Genomic DNA, 20,337 nt, shown 5'->3' on the forward strand with positions numbered 1-20,337 from the left:
TGTATTTATATAGATCAACGTTGTGTAAGGTAAAACGCTAGAAGGACGGTTAGTTCACATTATGTCAGCTAATGTTTCTTGCTCAAGGTAACAGAGGGATATTTAGTGGCAGATGGTGGTGTGGTTGCAGATTGAAAGCAAAAAACATACCTCTCGGATCCCCCCACCCTAGTCTTTGGGATTTTATTACCATAATAAGATCCTTTAATCAATACACGGTTCTTTCTCGACTAAATTATTTATTTTAAAAAACATTCTAAATGTAATTCTGATTTTTACAAAACTTAACCAGGACAATTAGTGTGAATGTAAAGTAATAGGGAAATCTAGGCAGTGTAAATATACACATTTGTAATTTTTTGATAATACTTTAGCTGCGGCACATAAGCGGGCTCTAGTTTCACCGTGCTCTTATGTAAGTTGCATATTGGACCATATTGGCTTTTCAACTGGTTGTCACAAAATCCTGCTCGTACATGTGTGCAGATGTTGCACCCATTCACTGGGGGAAACTGCATCCTGGTGTCAAATGCACACACATCTTGAGCAGTTTCGGTTCAAAGTGGACAAAGAATTAGTCAAATCTTTTTGAAAACGAAACAGTCAATCCCAGTTGAAAACACATTTCTGGGTTGCTCAGCATTTATATCAATGAAGATTGTTCTTTAAGTAGTTTAATTTAGCTAAAAATGAATTGCATTTAATATCTGTTTATTTGTCTGTCCTAGTTTGTTTTTCTACTTAATTGAGCAGACATCCAACCACATCATGTGTCTGGAATGATGACCAGGTTGTGATTTACATCTAGCAAGTAAAGATGTTACTTCAAAACAGCGAAAACAAAAGTAAAATGACTGAAAAAACATATTCTCGGCCTGTGTGAGCACAGTGAGTTGGTAACACACAGAGACATGTTTTAACTTTAGCAGCAATTCGTTTACACACAAAAAAGTTTTTAACCAATTACAACGCTCCTTGAAAGAAAGCCGATTTGTAACATCCTGTTGCTGCAAAGCCTCGAGTTTCTGTACTAATACTGAGTGAGAGACTGATTCCGATTAGCATTGCAGATAAGAACATTTTACAAAAGGGTCATAATTGTCATGCCTCTATGTAGCGGATTCTTCATTTGTAGTAACACGGCCCTTTATTTGAAAAATAAATGGTGTCATTTCCATCGAGTGGCCACCGCAGGCCTTCGGTACGACGGTGTTGTGAGAATATGGTTTGGAATAAGGAAGTGAATTCAGTTCAGTTTGAACTTGCAGAGGAAACTGAGAGACACGTTGTCGTGAGCTGACTTTTGTGGTGTAGAGAGCGAGCGAGAGGAACCCGGAGCAGCGGCTGCCGCTCCTTCTACCGCTGCTTCTGTCTCTCAGAGTGACTGTTCGTCTTGTAGAACCAACAAAGCAGGGAGTTTAAATGGGCTGAAGCGAGGCACCTTAAGCTCCAGTTTACAAAGAGATCCATGTGTCAGGATGAACAGCAGCAGCAAATCAGCAAACTCCTGTGCAATAAAAGCAGAGATCAAGCGGTATGGTTCCCTCCAGAGTGCCATCAACAGACTTTCCAAGCAGTTTGAGAGAGTCACGGATCAACAGCTGCGCTCGGGACTTAAAGTTTACCTCCACAGCATTCAAGGTAAGCTCCACTTTCCTCCTTTGTTTTAGTTTGGGGAAGAAAGCGACATGTTATGCTGAAGTTCTAATGGGCAGATTGTCCGAATATGGTGAACGCATGACTCTCAAGGTGCTCGCTACATTTCTTGAGATGGTGAACAGGAATAAAATGGAGCAGACTTTCATTCACAGCGAGTTTGGTCCTTCCTGTCAACAGAATAAGCGATGGGGTGAGGGGAGGGGGGGGAACATGATAGGTGATTGGTATCTTCCTCTCGGCTTCCTGTGTCAGACGGGGTGTCCATTTCCAGGATGTCATTGCTGATTTTCACTGTCATTGTTTTGTGAGGGCAGTGGTTCACGGTGTCTGATACGTGGAGGGGCATTTCTCTATCAGTCAGCTACTGGACACGGCCAATCAATGGTGAGATCATCCTTCTGCAGCCATCGCCACGGCAGCAGGATGAAACCTGCATTGCGACCTACTTCCTGTCTGTCTTTGAGCCGCCCTCAAAGCCACTTCCTTTCAGACGAGCGGGGCCTTTTACAAGTGAAGCCGATCCGTTTTACATCACTTCCTCATATCTCTACTTCCCACCGTTTTAAAGTATTATCAGCCGTATGGTACCTTTATCAGAAGTAAAAGTACTTTGTTTGTAGTACCTGACTAGGTCGAGAGTATCGGTAATGTCCTGTTTGTGTGGCGCATCGAGCTGCTCTATGATGAAGGAGAGACTGATTGACATTGCATTAAGCAACATTTCACAGGAATACTTCTACCACTTCTACTTTAAACCTCCGGAACATTCCCGATGGAAATATTACTTTCATTCACTACATGTTTCTAATATTTGGAATTACTTTTCAGATTTAGATTTTACAGGGGTAATACTTTTGTACCATTCCTCAAACATTTATACAATACTTTTAATTTTAAAGTGGCAAATCTCAAATATTTTCATTTAAATAAATGTTTGTTAAATGTCAATCCATCACTTCCTTTATTACATTATTACTGAACGTACCACTTCATACACTGCATAACTCAAACCTGAGCAGGTCTAATCAGACACGTCAGTGTGGCTATAAGGGGCCTTTGTAATGCATCGTATTTATTAAGGGAAATCAATCACAGATGAACATTGTCGTACAAAAAGTACAATATTTAAGTATAAAGCAGAGTAAAAAGAGAAATACTCATATGATCTACACCAGTGTGGTCAGACTGTGTGGAATAACCTTATGAAATAACCATCTCACCTTTTGATTTAATCTGTTAATTTATCAGTCGACTGTTTCCGTGTGAATTGTAAGGCATCACAACCCCCCCCCCCTCCTCCCTCCTGATGGATCTTGGAGTTCTTTGAGGTTGTTTTTCGGGGGGGGGGGGGTTTGGCAGATCTTGACACACTCTAAGAAGCACATCCCCTACGTGTTCAACATTCAACAAATATATTTTTGAGGGTGGTATAATGAGGCTGCAGTGTGGAGGATGAAAGCCAGCGTATCCTCAGCGGGTCCTGGATCTGTGAGTGTAGAGTTCACTGATGCTAAATAGAGAGCCCCCTCCCTGTTTTGGACTTAATAAGCGAGCGTGTGCTGTGGTCGACTCACTGTCTGCCCGAGAAAATGCCAGAAGGGGAGAAAAAAGGGTCAGGTGGAGCTAAATGAAGACATTTAAATGTGAATCAGACCGGTGTGTGTTCACTGCAGCATGGCAGCAGAGCAGGAAGGAATAAAAATAAATAAATCACCCAGCATGACCACTGCCCTTGGCCTCTGTCCATTTGACAGCACCCTCCCATAGGTGTCTCTGTTCGCATGCACGTCAGTCTCTTCAAATAGATTTTCAAATAGTAAAAAAAAGTGCCTGTCTAAAGACAGCTGATCATATATTGTGTAAATCTCTGTATATGGAGTAGATTCGCCGTGGAGCACTGCGAGCTATATTTCTTATTTTCAAAGCAGCTTTGGGGTTTTATTCCTCACTCTCGTTCCTCCGTAGAAAGGCTGCGTCCCACTCTCAGGTCGTGTGTGTCGGAGCTCTTTTGTATTCAGTGCGAGTAGCTGTTGCCCTCTCACTGAAGGGGGGAGAGGGGGAGGGGGCCGAGCAGGTGGACAGTCAGATCATGTGTTATTGGACGATGGCGGGAGGCTGAGACGGGTGCACTGGAAAGAGCATCATTTGATTTCACGTCAAGGATTTGTTTTTTGATCAGAGATTAATGTATGTGAAATCGCACCAGATATTCATTTAAGTGATGGATGTGCGTCATCGGGTTTGCTGCAGTCTTTCTGTCGTGGAACGCATCATTATTGCAGCAGTTGGTCTTTAATTTATCTTCCTCGATTCTAGAATTTTTCTTAAGGATGAAGTTGATTTAAAAATGAATGGATTTCAACTTTTCTAATATCGGCTTAATCAATCGAATTAGCAAAATACTTAATTGTTCTAGCTCCACAAATGTGAGGATTTGCTGCTTGAATCTATTTGGGTTCCTCATGTTGGTCGGACCAAAAGGGACATCAACTTGGCTTCTGGAATTCTTTCCTAAATATTATATTTTAAAGGGTTCATCTAAAATAAGTATCATAGATATTGTTGTCTAATATTTGTTTTGCTTATGGTCAACCATTGATGTCCAATAAGCTGGGCTTCATGCTGTGAGCCCAGAGTATACCCACTTCTGCTGACAGATCAATAACCTCACAGGAAATCTCCTTCCCCCACTTGTACCACGCAATGAAACACTCAAGCGCACACCATTTTGATACGGAGATCATGGGAAGGATTGCGATACAGACTGTACCACCGGATGAGGAGGAGGAGGAGGAGGAGGAGGCGGGAGGAAGGACACAGAGATGATTGTGCCACCAGAGAGGAAGATTGTAACACCTTAGCAACAAACAAGCCAAGCCTCCTACCGAGGAGGAGCCACACGGAGGCACACACACACACACACACACACACACACACACACACACACACACACACACACACACACACACACACACACACACACACACACACACACACATACACACACACACACACACACATATGCACACAAAAAGACAGCTGAAGACAGATGGATGCTCTCGATAAAACTATTCTGGCAGCTGTAAATGAGACAGGGAGCAGACACTCGAAAAAAACAAGCCCTGCCCTTTTTTACCCTCCACATACGCATCAGCCTTTTTTGTAGTTGTTTGTTTGTTGTCCTCCCTGACTAATCCTGCCTGCTCTCCCCGCCGCTGATCCTTTCTCCGGCGGTCTCCCCCCATTTAGCAGCTCCGGCTTGTGCGTGTGCACTGCCTCACCACCAGCAGTTACCCGTTGCCCCCCCCCCCCCCACCTCCCCTCCATCTTCCTCTCCAGGCATGCCGGAGAGGAGGGGGTGATGGGGATGGGAGGGAGGGATGAGCAATAAAAAGCAGGGACTCTGCACAGAGAGAGAGAGAGAGAGAGAGAGAGAGAGAGAGAGAGAGAGAGAGAGAGAGAGAGCATTACAGGAGGGGAAAAAGAGAAGCAGGATCCTTCTGCTTTGTATCGATTGCCTATTGGAACAAGGAGGGGCACGTGGAGGGAGGGACATTGGAGACTCCTGTCAGTGTCTCGGTGGGAGCAGGAGGGAGAAACGCATAGTGTGAGCTGGGTGCATGCGTGAGGTTGTGCGTACGTGTGTGTGTCTGTGTGTGTGTCTGATTCGACTCGTTGAACCTCTGCGACGGTGTCTCCATCGGAGGGAGGAGGGGAGGTAGGGGGAGTTTTTTTCAGCGCACCCTGTGTTGTGTCCATGCTCACCGCCTGATGCGCTCAGAGGACACTGGCTGCCCGGGAGACAGCGCGAGGGGCGTGATGGCCGGACGCGCCCTGACTCGGCCGCGCATCTCCAGGTGTCCGCGCGGGGCTTCTGTTGCCTTCTCCTCCCGCTGAGCCCCCTCCGGTCCTCATCGATGTCCTTGCTGCGCGTCTCCGTGGGGCTGCCCCGCCGCGCTCCCTGAAAGGATGCATCCGTCAACCCACACGTGTGGCCTGCAGCGAGCCTATGATCCGGACTGGACCGCACGCGCTTTAGGGTGACACCGATCAATTTTTTGAAGACGTTACCTTTTCACCTTCCAGCTGCTGTCGATCATCGCGTTCTTGATGACGTATGATGCGGGGCAGCTGTTATTCCGAATTGAATCCGGATTTTTCCTTTTGCTCTGATTGAAGGGTGGACTGAGCAACATATCAGATGGGAGTGCTGCACATACAAATAAGGTCAAGTAAATAATTGCCATCAGGAATGAGGCGCCATAGTGGAGACTTGTTAGCCGTATTCATAGGCAGTGGATAGATTTAATTGGGTGTTTTCTAGGAACAAAAGAGCTGCTTGGACTGCACTGACCGTGCGTTGAAGGTTGTCAGGAAGAGTGGATTTATTTTCTATATACCCGATGAATGAGAGTCACGGTTACAGAAGGATTCCGTGACGGAAATTAGTACCACCAAACAAAGAAATAGGGATTTGGGGGATGGATAAAACCGTCAGCCGCTGTGTCGTCTTCCAAGGAGAAAAACTCATTCTCCGCCATGTAATTTTCTTGTCTCGGTCGTGCTGTCAGAGTCTCTCACACCCCAACCCGCTGGCAAACTGTCAGTCCTTCGTGGATTCATTCATCTACTGTGTGCCCACTGAAGCCTGACCACATGAGCGGAGGCGGCGCCCTGCAGCAACGCACCACCTACCTCATCTCCCTCACCCTGGTCAAAGTAGAGGCTGTGGAGGAGAATGGAGGGGAGGCCAAGAACAGCACCCAGAGGAAGGAGGTGGAGGCCGGGCCCGGAGGACGGGCAGGAGGAGAGGCCGGGGCCAGAGTGGAGGCAGAGGGTGAAGCTCCTGCTTGGGATGAGAACGGAGAAGGACAGCCACAACGAGCTGAGGTTGCTGCGACTGTGAAAGGGAGCAAGTTACCCGATGAACTCAAAGATGGCGAGAGACTCATCACTTCGACGGATAAACCGCCTAGTCCCGTTGATGTCCTGAAGAAAGGGAGTGAAAAGCCACCGTGCAACCTCTCGATCCCCACACCTGCTGAGAGGGCGACGGTTCAGAAGGCAAAGTCACCTGAGGTTGACCTGCCGCAGGTGGAGAGGACGCCCTGCACCCCGGAGGCAAAGCAATGCAGGTCACCACTACTGACCACCACACCTCCAGCAGAGTTGGTCGAGCCCAGCCGCACCCCAAACAGGACCAGCCTCCCCATCCGCCCGGCGGGACAGCGTCCCGTGAGTCTGCTGAAGTCTCACAGCAACGTGGCGACCCGCGGACGGGACTCCCGGGACGGCAGAGAGCGCAGCCCCACCTCAGCCCAGAGCCTGGACCGGAAGGACTGCCGCGTGCCGACGCGCTCACCGGGTCCCTGCAGGGCCTCGTGGGCCGAGGCGAGCCGGCCCGACGGCTGGAGGGACCTGCGGGACGAAGCTCAGGCCGGAATGCCCCTGGAGATCGTAGGCGGCATGGCTGCAGTGATGAGGGACATGCCCAGGAAGGACAGGCTGAAGGCCGGTTCGGCCTCCCTACCCGCACCCGCCACGCTGGCCAACAAACCCGGCCGCAAAGGTAAAAGCCGGACGCTGGACAACAGTGACCTGAACAGCCTCTCTGAAGACCTGGGGCTGGCCCAGCAGGCGCAGCAGGGCAACCGAGGCTCCACTAAAGACAGAAAGATGCTCAAGTTCATCAGTGGCATTTTTACAAAGAGCAACTCGGGGTCAGCGGGGTCATCCTCCACAGCGCCACCTGTCTATATACAGAGAGACTCCAGTGAAGAGGAAGGTAGGAGGTCAAAACATCGCTTTCATATCTTCATGTTGCTTTGCCAAACATGTATCAGACACGCAGCTGCCTCATCTGTGCACAGGCACCCATTTAGAATGAGTCGGGATGGGCCTGGGTGGGGTGGGTCTTTTTTTAATAAAGAGCCCCACACAGAATGCATTTGCAGGCTATCATACGGTCACGTGTGCAGAAAAAGTCTTCCCGAAGCCAAATTGACGACAGATGGAGTTCTTTGATCGGAGATCTGACAATAGATCACCTCGGACAGTCTTAATCTAATTCCCCTCAGAGTGGGGCGCAGATTTCACGCCGCTGGAGGGGTTAATCTAGACATAGACACTTGAGCAGCGTTCCCAGCATGGGTTTTAATCTCATAACGAAGCCAAAGGGGGAGAGGAGCTGGTGGCACGATCACGGATGGATTGTGCTGCTCTGGTGTTTTTTTTTTTTATTGCCTCAGCTTTATTTCCATATAGAGGAAAGACATGAGGCGATATATATTCATCCACATCCAGCACGCAAGGGTACACCCTCAGCCAATCAGGAACATCGCTAATCCTGTTTTTGATTTTCCACCCACTACATGTTCTGCCACTACATGGGGCCTCTTCTTTTTTCTCCTTCCCTCTCACTGTCGTCTTTGTCTCTGTCAGGCGCTCAATTTAAATTCCAACATCATGTCAGTAGCACTTATGTGGAATTTTAAGATTTAGGATCGCCATCGCTGCCACGGTGCCCTCTGTGCAGCGCGTCGGCGACCGCAGCGTACAACAGTGCAGCCTTCTCACGAACGTTTTTCCTAAAAGAAAGAGCATTTGAGTGTGTGTGTGTGTGTGTGTGTGTGTGTGAGTGTTTAATGGATTCATTCACTCATTGTGTATTCACACTGTTACACACACAAGCAGTGAGACTAGCCCTGCCGACTGCACACACACATGCACACACACACGCATGCATTTCAACAAACACATACACACACAGAGGGGCAGGAGGAAGTGTTGCCATGGCAACCGGCAGGACTGCTGCTGCTGCTGCCACAGAGGCAGAGTCTGATGAAACAGGGTGGAGGAGGTGTTGGGTTTGTGTGCGTCTTTGTGCGTCTGTGTGTGTGTGTGCGCACAGGTTCACACACAGACTGTGGGGATTGTGACAAAATCCCCCCCCCCCCCAAAAAAAAAATTTAAGTCGGAAAATTGGCAGTTTTAGATGTGAGCTACAGGCGACATGTGGGAGTTTGCAGAGGGGATCACACATGATTGGTTTGGAGGAGAGTGTGTGGATAATTGGCTTTCTGTTTAAATCTGTGGGTCTCAGCAGCAGAAGGATCACACAGTCTGATCACTGTGGACAACAGCAGCGGGCCATGAAGAGAGCTTTGACCCGGACAAAGACAGGCAAACTCTGTTTGTGTGGTAGTACTCTATCACCGGCTGCATCTGTGTGACGATGGCCTGGACGCTCCACAGACTTGGAAGGCTGGAGGCTGGAGGCTGGAGTTTAATCGTTCTCTGTCTTTGAAGGACACATCACACATTCACAGCCAGCATGGCGGCCACTACAGGCTGCCAAAACCTCCTGGTCTCCTCTGTTGTCGTTCTGTGATTTAATCTGTTTCCCTTTTGTCGTTTTCTGATTATTTGGTCTCTGAATTAGCTTTTACAAGCATGACTTTTCCTGTATTGCCATCATTAGGTCAGAAATGTCACATATCCAGTGAAATAAATCAACCTGTAAGTGATGGATTGGCGTTCAGTATTAAACTTTAAGCTACTTTAATCATTGTGAGCATCCTAGCCTGCTGATGTTAGCTGTTAGCATGGCTGGTAAAATAGCAAAATAAAAATACACAAAAATACAACAAATCCTTCCTTCATGGAAATTATACTGTTCAGTTTCAAAAAAGTGTTGATTCAGCTGGTCATTTCGGAGGCTGCAGTTTGTTTGTATCACGTTATATTGACACAGACACGTGTTTCTATTATTTTGTCCATCATATTCATAGCAGGATGACGTCAAACGCATAACACAATGAATCAACACCTCGCTGAAAGAGTTTGAACTGAACATTATCATTATCAGCTTCATTAAGAGAGGCTTTGTTGCAGGACTGTTACGATACATTAGTTTTAGTTAAATGTACCTAATAAACCAGCGAATGTTGTTTCCAGCCTCTTCTCCCCTTTTCTTCATTCTCGTCCCTTTGAAGCTGCAGTTGCTTTTGATGGTCACATCACTTTGGGGCCACCTCTCTTTTCCCCAGCAGGCACAGCTGTGTGCAACCCGACCTTTCCCACTTCTATACTGTTAGATGTGCACGCGTGTTTGTGTGTGTGTGCGCACTCAACATTGGCCATCTGCTAGAAAATGAAATATGGTCACACAATATTTGGATTATCAGTTCATGTTTTTTGTTATATGTTATAGGTGTGTGTCATCGGTTCTATTAATGAGACATCTATAGACACCAAAAATTTTAATGTTTATTTTTTAGTTAATCGGCAAAGCGAAAAAGTAATGGTGATCTGCAGGTCCATCTCAGAGGGGAGAGGCCGTAGGTGAGTCTTTGAATGACAGCTGAAGTGGAGCATCCACTAAAGGACACATTAACTCAGCGCACAGCTGCCCTTCGTTTATGGCTCACAGGGGGGGGGGGGGGGTCGACGAGGTCGGGGAGGAGGGGGGGGGGGGGCAAAGTGGATAGAGAGTAGTGTAAGCGACGTGGTTTAGTTTCACTCTGTGGCCGGATCCCCCCGTGCGCGACTGAAGGGTCACATTCATTAAGAAGACCTGCGAAGGCCACGCGTTTTCGGACCGTGCTGCTGTTTGATTCATAGCCCCCCCACTCCCACCCCCACCCCCCCCACACACACACACACACACACACACAGAGGCATTTATCATGGCTGTTTCACTGTACGACGTCAAAATGATGAACATCTCTCCCTGCGTCTCTGCCTCACTGACTGATTCTTCTCTGCCTCCCTCTAGTAAATATTGCCAACAGCCAGGAGTGGACCCTGAGCAGATCCATCCCAGAGCTCAGACTGGTGAGGCAGAAAGCACCACACCTCCTTTACCTCATAAAACGCATCAATTCATTTAAAAAACACGTCAGCACTAACAGAACGAGCCGTACTGACCCGGTGCACGTAACGAAGTGGCCACTCATCGTACTATAACAACCATTGCTACTAATGTGATGTTACTCCTTTTGTTGAAGACAAACGATCTGAATGCTTCCTCCACCAGCACAAACACACTCACAGGAGGAACGATGTGTCTAAATTTGAAATAAAACTATGTCATCGAGCGAGCTCACTGACCCAGAATGAACCGTGTTGTACTTCCTTCCCTCTTCTCTTAGGGCATTCTGGGAAGTCTAAAAAGTGGCAAGTCAGCGTTGGTGAACAAATATATCACTGGCAGTTATGTGGCTCTGGAGAAGCCTGAGGGTAAAAAACACTAAAACCATGTTCTGTGCCGGTGTTGGGATGTAATAACGTGTTTTACATATTTACAAAAATGTGTTTTGTGTAAAGGCACTTTACTTAATAATATGAGTAATATTGAAGCTGAGGTAATATTTTCCATTCCGAGTTTTCCTGATTTTCAGTGCGGTTTTAATACTTTTATTAAAGTAAATGATCTAAATACGTCCTCTAGCGCGGGTCCTTTGACGGCGGTCAAAATGTTTTGGTTTATAAATAACAATTCTCAGAAAATACATTTTTATCCCAAAGCTTGCTTGTCATATTTGATTTGTTCAGAGGGATGTTTTGCTGCAGTCTGATGCGTGCGTGGCTTCATCATCTGTCTGAATCACTTGTCTTTCATTGTCTCCATCAGGTGGCAGATACAAAAAGGAACTGTTGGTGGACGGACAGAGTCATTTATTACTGATCCGGGAGGAAAATGGACCACCTGATGCCCAGGTGTGTGTGAGAAACAGAGAGAGTTGATGTGCAAAAATGCGTCCTACCTGCCTGCACCCCCCCATCATCCTCTGTCTCCTTCAGTTCAGCAGCTGGGTGGACGCGGTGATCCTGGTGTTCAGTCTGGAGAACGAGGGCAGCTTCCAGGAGCTCTACCAGCTCTACAGCCAGCTGAGTGCGCACCGCACGGACGTCCCGGTCATCGTGGTCGGCACCCAAGGTCAGCGCCACCACAGCCGTGCGGGATGGACACTGGAAGAGTTGTTAAAATAACCTGAAAACAAAAAATGATGTTATTCAGTGACTTAGTTCACATTCATACATGTGATGGGAGGGTATATTATGCATTCTACTGAGTTCCCAATGGGATGCTGGCAAATTAGCTGATCAAAGTGATTCAATTAAATCAACCAAAACATGCCGCAATGTCAAGCTTGACTTTTTAATGTAACCCCCCCCCCCCCCAATAAAAAAGCTCATCGTTAAAATTTGCAAGCTTAACTTCCTACGGAATTGAACCAACTCCTTTCAACTTTGATTACCTAGATCTTTGGTGGCCCTTTTTTTCCTTAAATCTTATCTCACAGTCTTCTCTTCACGGATCCTTTCCAGATAAAATCAGCAGCACCAACCCTCGTGTGATCGAGGATCAGAGGGCCAGACAGCTGTGTGTCGACGTGCGCCACTCGCTGTTCTACGAGACCTGCGCCACCTACGGCTTCAACGTGGACCGAGTGTTTTCAGAGGGTTAGTTGACTGACGTTAAAAAAAAGAAAGAAAAAAAAAACACCCGGGGGAAACAGCAGTGTTTTGACGTCCGTGTGTTTTTTTCCAGCGGCCCAGAAGATTGTAGCTCAGAAGAAGCTGGCGGCGCTTCAGGCCTGCAAGTCTCTTCCCAACTCTCCCAGTCACTCTGGAGGCTCCACACCTGGATCAGCATCGTTCCCCGGACAGGTACCTCATCCGGTCAGATTTTAATTTGACTATTTCATAATATACGCATTTTTCTGCAACATGTTGGCGGCAAATACTACACATTTTACTCCGCTGAATTTAGTCTAAAGCTGATGTTCCGAAGCAGGTTGAGACTATTAATACAAAACAGAAATCAACTAATTAATCATTACGTATAATTATAATGATTTAGCAGCGACGTTAAAGTCATGAATCATTTTCCATATTGACAATTCAGCCTCTTTTCTTCAACATTATGCAGCCGATTCAATAACTTGTGCAGCGATGTCAGACTGTTCATATTTCACACTACAATACTTTCCGTGCTGACCAGAATATATTTAATAGCACTATTTCACACCAATTTGCCCATGGGAAAAGTTCCAAATTCCAGACAGGATATCAGATATCAGAGCGATGAACGCTAACACATTCAGGTGTGACACTTGTTATTGTTCTTTAGTTCGGGACAATCTTCGTTTCCCGTGTAGACGGACATAACAGAAGGCCCGATGGAAACAGGACACAGATCAAAGTGTGCTTTTTTTTATTTTTTATTTTTTTTTATCATCCATCCACCTGAAATCTAAAAGCCATCATCACTCCTTCCGCCTCCATCTCAGCTCCATCAGTGGCTGCGAAACTCCGGGGACCTTCACCCACATTCCTCAATGCATATCTACCGCCACCTGTTTCACCATCTTTCATGTCATTTTCCCTCTGTCCATCCTTGCCCGTCCCGCCTCCACCCCCACCCGCCCTGCCTCCGGATCCCTTCCCCCTTCAGGCCAGTAATGGCCCGAGTTGCGGCTACGCCTACTCCCTCCCCTCCACCCCCGTGATCGGCCACAGAGACCTGCGGGTTGCACAGGGAGAGGGGGGAGGCAATGCCAACCCGCGGTCCCTGAAAGGCATCCCCAGACGGCCATCCCTCTTCAAGGTCAGTTGTTGCCAACTGGTCTCACACCTTTTTTTTTTTTGTTGGTCTCCCGTCATCTCTCGCAATCATTTCACTGCATTCCGCTCCCCTCCGCTGCCCCCCCCCCCCCCCCCTTCCACCGTCGTCCTCTAAAAACAACCTCCCTGTTCTCCGGTTATTGTTTCAGAACCGGGACTCGGATAAGAAGTCCGGTGATCCCAAAGGAGACCTGAGCGGCGTGCGGGGAGTTCCCATTAAACAGGTTCGGTTACCATGGCAACAACACACAAAAAAGAACCATTCAAGAAGGCTTCAGTTTGCTTTTGAAATGTACCGATTCCCCTCCTGAGCAAAAAGGTGGCAAACAAACTATTTATTTCATCTTACACAAGCAGCGAGAAGAGAATCGGTATCAACCTTCCTCAAGGGGGTGCTATTAATATTGTGCTTTCAGCTATTGTTGTCGGAACGCTTCACACGCCTTGCCTCTAAATTTAGGCAGATTGAAAGGGCCGATTTTTGCGTGTGCGGTGACCCGGGTTGTTGTCTCCGATAGAGCATCTTGTGGAAGAGAAGCGGCAGCTCTCTGAATAAGGAGTGGAAGAAGAAGTACGTCACCCTCTCCAACAATGGAACGCTGTCCTACCACTCCAGCTCCAGCGTAAGAGAACAACAAGAGACGGATCCACGCTGCAGTATTCGGTGTTTTTACCGTGAAGGAGATCATTTCTGAAGTTTTCAGATTCGTAGCTTTTTGTAGATTTTGAAGCTGATTTTTTTTCCAGATGGCATTAAGATTGATTTAAAATTTGTATTTGTCATTCATTTTAAAGTGGTGCAAGGTGACAAAGTACATTTATTATACCTAATTTCATGTTCACAAATATTGTATTTGCATCTGTGATAATCAACAAATAAGTGATTATTACGGGCCAAGATAAAAGAAGAGGTGATTAATCCTCGGCAGTATAGTGTAATGCTTTAACATGTAAATAGTATTTCATGTTGAAGCTGCTGGAGGTATCATGTTTCATAAATTGATTTTTGCCTGTAAAGAAAAATCAATCAGCAACTAACTGACTGAAATGAGTAACTCAAGCTACAAGCAACACGTAATGAAGTAAGAACCGAAATGTTTCCCTTTTAATTATAGTGGAGGAGAAATGTAAAGTAGAATTTAAATATATTGAAAAAACGAAAAAAAAAGTACAGTACTTGAGTAATGTACTTGGTTGCTTCCACCCCTGAATATATAGGAAGTCAAAAACAGTAACGTTTGTTAAAGTCATCCACAATGAACATAAAAGGTGTGTTTACTCTTATTATGAATTTGTAAGAGGAAGTATCACTTCTAATAATATTTCTGATATCCATAATCATCCTCCACTTCAGGACTACACGCAGAATATCCATGGAAAAGAAATTGACCTTCTGCGCGTGACGGTTAAAGTTCCCGGGAAACGTCCTCCGAGAGCCGTGGCTCCTGCAGGGCCCTCACCTGTCCCCCCCGCCGCCGCCGCACCTGGAGTCAACGGGCTGAGTAAGGATCCAACCGGCACCGAGGGCACCAGCACAGGTACTTCTTCTTTGTACATGTCAACAGAGCTTCGTGCCCGAGGTGTCTTTTGAATGTGATGTGTTGTTGTTACCAGTTAAACCACCTAAGAAGTTCCATCTCTACCAGCTACCACATTGAAGTACTAATAAAATGTCGCAGATCAGATAATATGATAATGCAACACCAATAGGAACTATTCTAACTTTCACTTTAAGTACAAATGGTTGCAAAATCTCATGTCATTTTGTATTTATTTATTTATACACTCTTGCTTGTAATGAATTATAATTCACGTAAATCATCTGACATAGTGGATGCTGTCAGCATTTTACTAAATAAAAAACATGTTTTAAATTTGACACACTTTCAGTTCCCCAGTTGTGTCCAGCCACGCTGTCTGTGGTGGATGACCGGTCCGGCGTGCTGCTGCCTCCAGGAGGAGACCGAGGACTTCAGCGCTGCGCCTCGTCGCTGTCCACCAAAGCACAAAGTGTCGGTACGAACGGACGGGAATAAAAACTGGGATTGTTTTTTTTTCTTAAATGATGTCACGTAGATGCACAATGTGCGATTCACCTATTTTGCACCAAACGTCAGATGCTCTTGAAGGAGCAGCCGGTCCTTTCGCCGGGAAAGATCCCGGCCAGTCGTCTCCAATGAGCGACAGGAAGAAGAACAGGAGGAAGAAGAGCATGAACCAGAAAGGGGACGCAGCTGTAGGGCAGGCGGAGGGTAAGCCAACGCAGAAATGACATGTTTTTAAAGAAGAACAGCAAATCACAAGATACTTCCTTATTGCTTATCTTTCTCTAAATACTTTATTGAAGCCCTTTTCTTAACACTTTTACTTGTCTTTCTCTGTTTTCTCTTCCTTTTCCTTTCCCTGTGCTCATCTCTTGCTCTGCAGCCAAGCGAAAAATGTGGAAATTAAAGAGCTTTGGTAGCTTGAGAAACATTAATAAAACAGGTAACGAGTGATGGTGCTGGCGCTGAATGGGCATGTGCTCTGATTTGCTTTCTTTTCATTTTTCTCTTCACTACATTTGACAATCCAGGCTTTAGTCGTTCATTTTTACTTGTTTTTTAATTGTTTTGATTGTGTCACAGTCCCAAGATTTCTCCGTTCTCCCCATCCATAGGAACATGGGTTTGTTCTGTGTTGTTTTTGTTTTTTTGTGTGTGTTTTGTACTTCCCAAACTCATTCGTAATCCCCATCACGGCCCGCCACGTTCAACTATCCGTCCCTAAAGCTGGTTGCGCTCCTCTTTCACTCGCAGACGAGGAGAATGCAGACTTCATCATAGTGTCCTTCACCGGGCAGACGTGGCACTTTGAGGCTCAGAGTCTGGAGGACCGGGACTCGTGGGTCTCGGCCATCGAGAGCCAGATCCTGGCCAGCCTGCAGTCCTGTGAGAGTGGCAGAAGCAAGGTACGCGGGTTTTAAAGGCCCCACGGACCGATCCATCAGGTTCCCAACAGGAGCACAAGCGTGTTCTGCTCTGCTCTACTGATATTTGTTCCAGATCTGAAAACCGCCCTCGGAATTTCACCTTCGAAATACAAATATGATAGTGAAAGATGTTATTCTGTCTGGATTTTAACTGATGGTATCATATGTACTCATGAATTTGTATTATTGTAGAAACGTAGTAGGTCAGATTCTAAATAGCTATAAATTATGTATCTGTGTCGGAAGCTCCCTTCTGTAAACACAAGGGTTCTTGTTCTGGCCCAAAGAAACGTGGCTAATCAATGAAGAACAGCAGCTTACAGGAAACACGGGACAAGGAGCTGGGGGAGGCGGGGTCGGAGAGATGGACGTTGCGACCACGGCTCCGTGATCGAAAACACACACAGTCGGGGGTCAGGGGTGTGAACGCGTGTGTGCCCGTGTGTTATTGTGCAGGCTCGGAGGAGCAGCCAGAGCGAGGCTGTAGCGCTGCAGGCCATCCGCAACGCCAAGGGCAACCATCTGTGCGTCGACTGCGAAGCACCAAGTGAGCACAGCAGAGAACCAAGTGGCGCACAAAATAACAAGTGGTATAGTGGTGCATGGTGTGTAGCAATGACCTCGCCGCCGTGTCGTTGTGCTGCAGATCCCACCTGGGCCAGCCTCAACCTGGGTGCGCTGATCTGCATCGAGTGCTCCGGCATCCATCGCAACCTGGGGACCCACCTGTCCCGCGTCCGCTCGCTGGACCTGGACGACTGGCCGGGAGAGCTCACGCAGGTCCTGGCCGCCATCGGGAACCACACGGCCAACAACCTGTGGGAGAGCTGCACCCAAGGGCGCACCAAACCCGCGCCGACTGCCACGCGGTGGGTGTCACCGCGCGCCCTCACAGCGACACACAGATGTTCAGATGAATAATGCAGCGGCTCGTTTCGGGCCGTGAATCGACCCGCTAGGGTAGATAATCACATACATCATTAAGATCATTAATAACTGCCATTAACTGGTAATTATTGATCATGTGATCATTCATAGCTTGATAGCGGTTATTATGATGACACACGTTAGTAAGTCCCAGAAGTGTGTGGCTAAACGTTCGTCAACGTTTATGTCTATTCGACAAAGGGAATCCTGTTACTGCCGCACCTCACGGCCGTTATTCGGAGAAAGGGAAGAACTTTTTATGATGAAGCACATTCGAAATTACTAGGGAAAACACCCAGTGTGTATGTGAATGTAAACAAGGTTTTCACTGTATTGGTATTATTTAGTACTCATTTTGCTACTCAGTACTGGCAAGTACTCAAATCTAAGTACTTCTCACTGGTCTGAAAGAAGGGATATTGGTGCATCCCTTGAAAATATATTTAAATGTAATTTATGTAGGTTGAATAGAATTTGAGCTGTTATTTGAGCAGTCGTTATCTGTATATTTGATATGCCCTTGTCTGTGGAGTACGTCCCGCGCCTGACTGCGTCTCCCCCCGTGTGCCCTTTTTTCATCCAAGTGAGGAAAGAGAGTCGTGGATCCGCGCAAAGTACGAGCAACGGGCCTTCGTGCCGCCCCTCCAGCCGCCGCCGGGCCCCCGGCTTCCGGACGACGGCATGCCGGCGTGGCTGCTCTCCGCGGTGACCGAGAGAGACCTGCCCAGGCTGCTGCTGCTTCTGGCCCACAGCACCAAGGAACGGATCAACGGGCAGCCGGCCGGGGACACCTCGGCGCTGCACGCCGCCTGTCAGCTGGGGGACGTGGTCATGACACAGCTGCTCGTTTGGGTGGGTTCCTCCGATCTGTTCGCAGTCATTCCGACGTCACCGTGAATGACGAGGAAAGTGGAGCGATGTTTTTTCATGGTAAAGTTTCACGTAGTGCACAGAACAGCTTTGTGCACAGTTCAACGCAAAAACAAGGAAACACAAGTGGTTCCATCGCAGCGGGTCCTCGAAGGGATAGAGAACGTTAAGAGGAAGTAACAGGGTGAAGTACAGATTGATTTAGTATCAGATTTTAAATGAGAGACATGCAAAAGTGTGTCGATACTTCCTCTTTTCTGAAGTGAGTCGTCAACCAAATTTAGCTTCGGGTTCGGCCAAAAAACAGTATCTTCACAATTTGGCTTTCAGTTGTTGATTTAAGTTCCTTTGGTTCCAAAGTCCTGCAACATGTTGGTAAAAACTACTGTGTAGCACGTAGAGGTATAGTGCAGAGGTAAAGTGTCCATGACCCGGTAAGCCGGCTGCAGGCCTTACTTCGCATGTACTGTTATCACAAGTGTGTTTGACTATGATGGTTTCCGGCAGCATGTTTGAACAGCGAAGCTCTGCTTCTGTCCTGCCTCTAATCGATATTTACCTCCATTAATAAGCCCGTTAATGAGTCTGTATTGTCTCTCACTCCTCCCCCCCCCCCCAGTACGGAATTGACGTGAAAGCGAAAGACAACCAGGGCCAGACAGCCATGAAGATGGCCAGAAAAATCGGCAGCAAAGGCTGCATTGATATTTTGCTGCAGCACGGCTGTCCCAACGAGACGTCCCCCACCACTGCCACGCCCGTCCTCTCCCGCCGGTCCAGCACTGCCAGCCTGGGCCGAACCAGCTCCAGGAAACGGGTGTCGTAGCGCCAACTCAAAATGAACCCGCTCACCCCATGACCCCCGACCCCCCCCCGCGGAGCGCCTGGCGACGACTGGGGGATGCTTATTGCTTAGAGACCTTTTTTTTGTTGTTGTTTCTTTTCAACTGTTACAACGGAGAGCGGCGTACTTTAACGACAGGACTATGTCGTGGTACTACGGACACACTGAATACTCTCCGAAGGCCGAACATATCAAACAACCTAAAAGCAATATTCATTGAATTTGTTGATGACAGAGATGTTGCTGGGATACTGTGTTGTTGTTGTTGACATCATTTAAAAACGGCTCGAGCCGAACTTCTGTAGTGTTAGAGCAGACAAACTGCATCTCGTGTCACTTCCTCGAGAAGAAGTGCAATAATCCAAATATGACCATGAAAAGCAACAAATTGTAGAGCTAACTATGTCTGTACGGTCGATACATCGAGAGGGTGCTGCTTTTGTTCAAATTTGTTGTGACTGGACCAAAACAGTTATTATTTTCTTTGGCTTTACAGATGAAATCTACATGTCACGTCGCAGGCGTCGCGTCTCCGCGGCAGCAGTGAGAAGGCCAGTTTGGTTAATATGAAACGGTTTTTCAGTGACAACTCAGCTGAAGTTATTTTGCTTAGACTAGAAAAATAAAAAGAATGGTTTGAAAAATGAAGTATATCAGTGTTACTATCACAGGTCAAAGATATGGCGTTTTAATATACTGTAAATGTACCTATACTACATACTTAATGTCAAATTGTAACGAAGACACATCAGAAAAATCAAAGAATGAATTTTGTAAATTATTTCTACTGGTAGTTTTGACATGTTTTTTTTTAATTGTCTTATCATTTCTTATTTCCTACATGTCATAAAAGCATAAACCAGTAAACAAAATACTTTTGCATAATGTAAATTTGTGGCTGTTTGTTTAAGGTTTTCAGGGGGATGGCCAACAACTACATAAAGACATTATTCATGTTCATGTTACTGTTGTGTAGGTCTATCCCATGAGTTTACAGTGAAGTATGAAGAATTGCAGGTGTCATCGTTATTTCGGACACTTTGTTGGTCGTGTGAATCTGTCATGAGCTAAAAAAATGGTTACCGAAATCCAATAAACTTTTTTTAATTAGCATTATCAGGATAATTTGTGTTGTTTTATTTTGTCTTTGTCTGTGCCTGTCTGCTGCAATTTTGTTTATAGCATGTTTTTAGATGTGGAATGTAACTAATGATAATAGCACAAATTTGAGGTACTTGTGACTTGAAAATCTCCTCTTTGCTATTTTATATTTCTACTCCAACACATTTGTTTGACATTTGTTACTAGTAAACTTCATTCCTCGCATCATCCCTCGCAACATCAGTAAATAGGAGGAAATCTTCTTCAGAAGAAAATCCTATTTGTGTTTTTTTTTCTTTTAGCAATGCATAGTTACATTTTTCTTTCTTTTGTA

General features: G+C 46.5%; 1 protein-coding gene across 6 annotated transcripts; it reads left to right on the top strand.

Annotated features, from left to right (window-relative positions):
* The first annotated feature begins 1,247 nt into the window (after positions 1–1,247).
* Positions 1,248–20,027, top strand: agap2 (ArfGAP with GTPase domain, ankyrin repeat and PH domain 2). Of its 6 annotated transcripts, none has more exons than XM_037479120.2 (19): positions 1,250–1,641; positions 10,436–10,494; positions 10,812–10,899; positions 11,294–11,379; positions 11,464–11,599; positions 11,992–12,126; positions 12,215–12,333; positions 13,121–13,273; positions 13,440–13,514; positions 13,809–13,913; positions 14,645–14,828; positions 15,181–15,306; positions 15,408–15,542; positions 15,718–15,777; positions 16,089–16,240; positions 16,718–16,808; positions 16,908–17,130; positions 17,773–18,040; positions 18,678–20,027. In XM_037479120.2, exons 1-19 carry the CDS (start codon positions 1,479–1,481, stop codon positions 18,882–18,884), a joined length of 2,565 nt encoding a protein of 854 aa, XP_037335017.2. In that variant the 5' UTR covers positions 1,250–1,478; the 3' UTR covers positions 18,885–20,027. The 6 variants fall into 6 exon arrangements, with proteins under 6 accessions (XP_037335018.2, XP_037335017.2, XP_037335013.2 ...); XM_037479116.2 differs by lacking the exon at positions 1,250–1,641 and adding an exon at positions 5,112–7,444; XM_037479121.2 differs by lacking the exon at positions 15,718–15,777 and having other exon boundaries at positions 1,248–1,641.
* The last annotated feature ends 310 nt before the right edge of the window (positions 20,028–20,337 follow it).

Source organism: Pungitius pungitius, chromosome 1 (assembly GCF_949316345.1).
Source record: "Pungitius pungitius chromosome 1, fPunPun2.1, whole genome shotgun sequence".
Taxonomy (NCBI): Eukaryota; Metazoa; Chordata; class Actinopteri; order Perciformes; family Gasterosteidae; genus Pungitius; species Pungitius pungitius.

Coding starts and splice junctions, on each gene's coding strand:
- agap2 (XM_037479116.2), top strand. CDS start 6,316: ATGAGCGGAGGCGGCGCCCTGCAGCAACGCACCACCTACCTCATCTCC. Junction 12,127..12,214: donor GGACCGAGTGTTTTCAGAGG/GTTAGTTGACTG, acceptor GTTTTTTTCCAG/CGGCCCAGAAGATTGTAGCT. Junction 13,914..14,644: donor CCTACCACTCCAGCTCCAGC/GTAAGAGAACAA, acceptor CCTCCACTTCAG/GACTACACGCAGAATATCCA.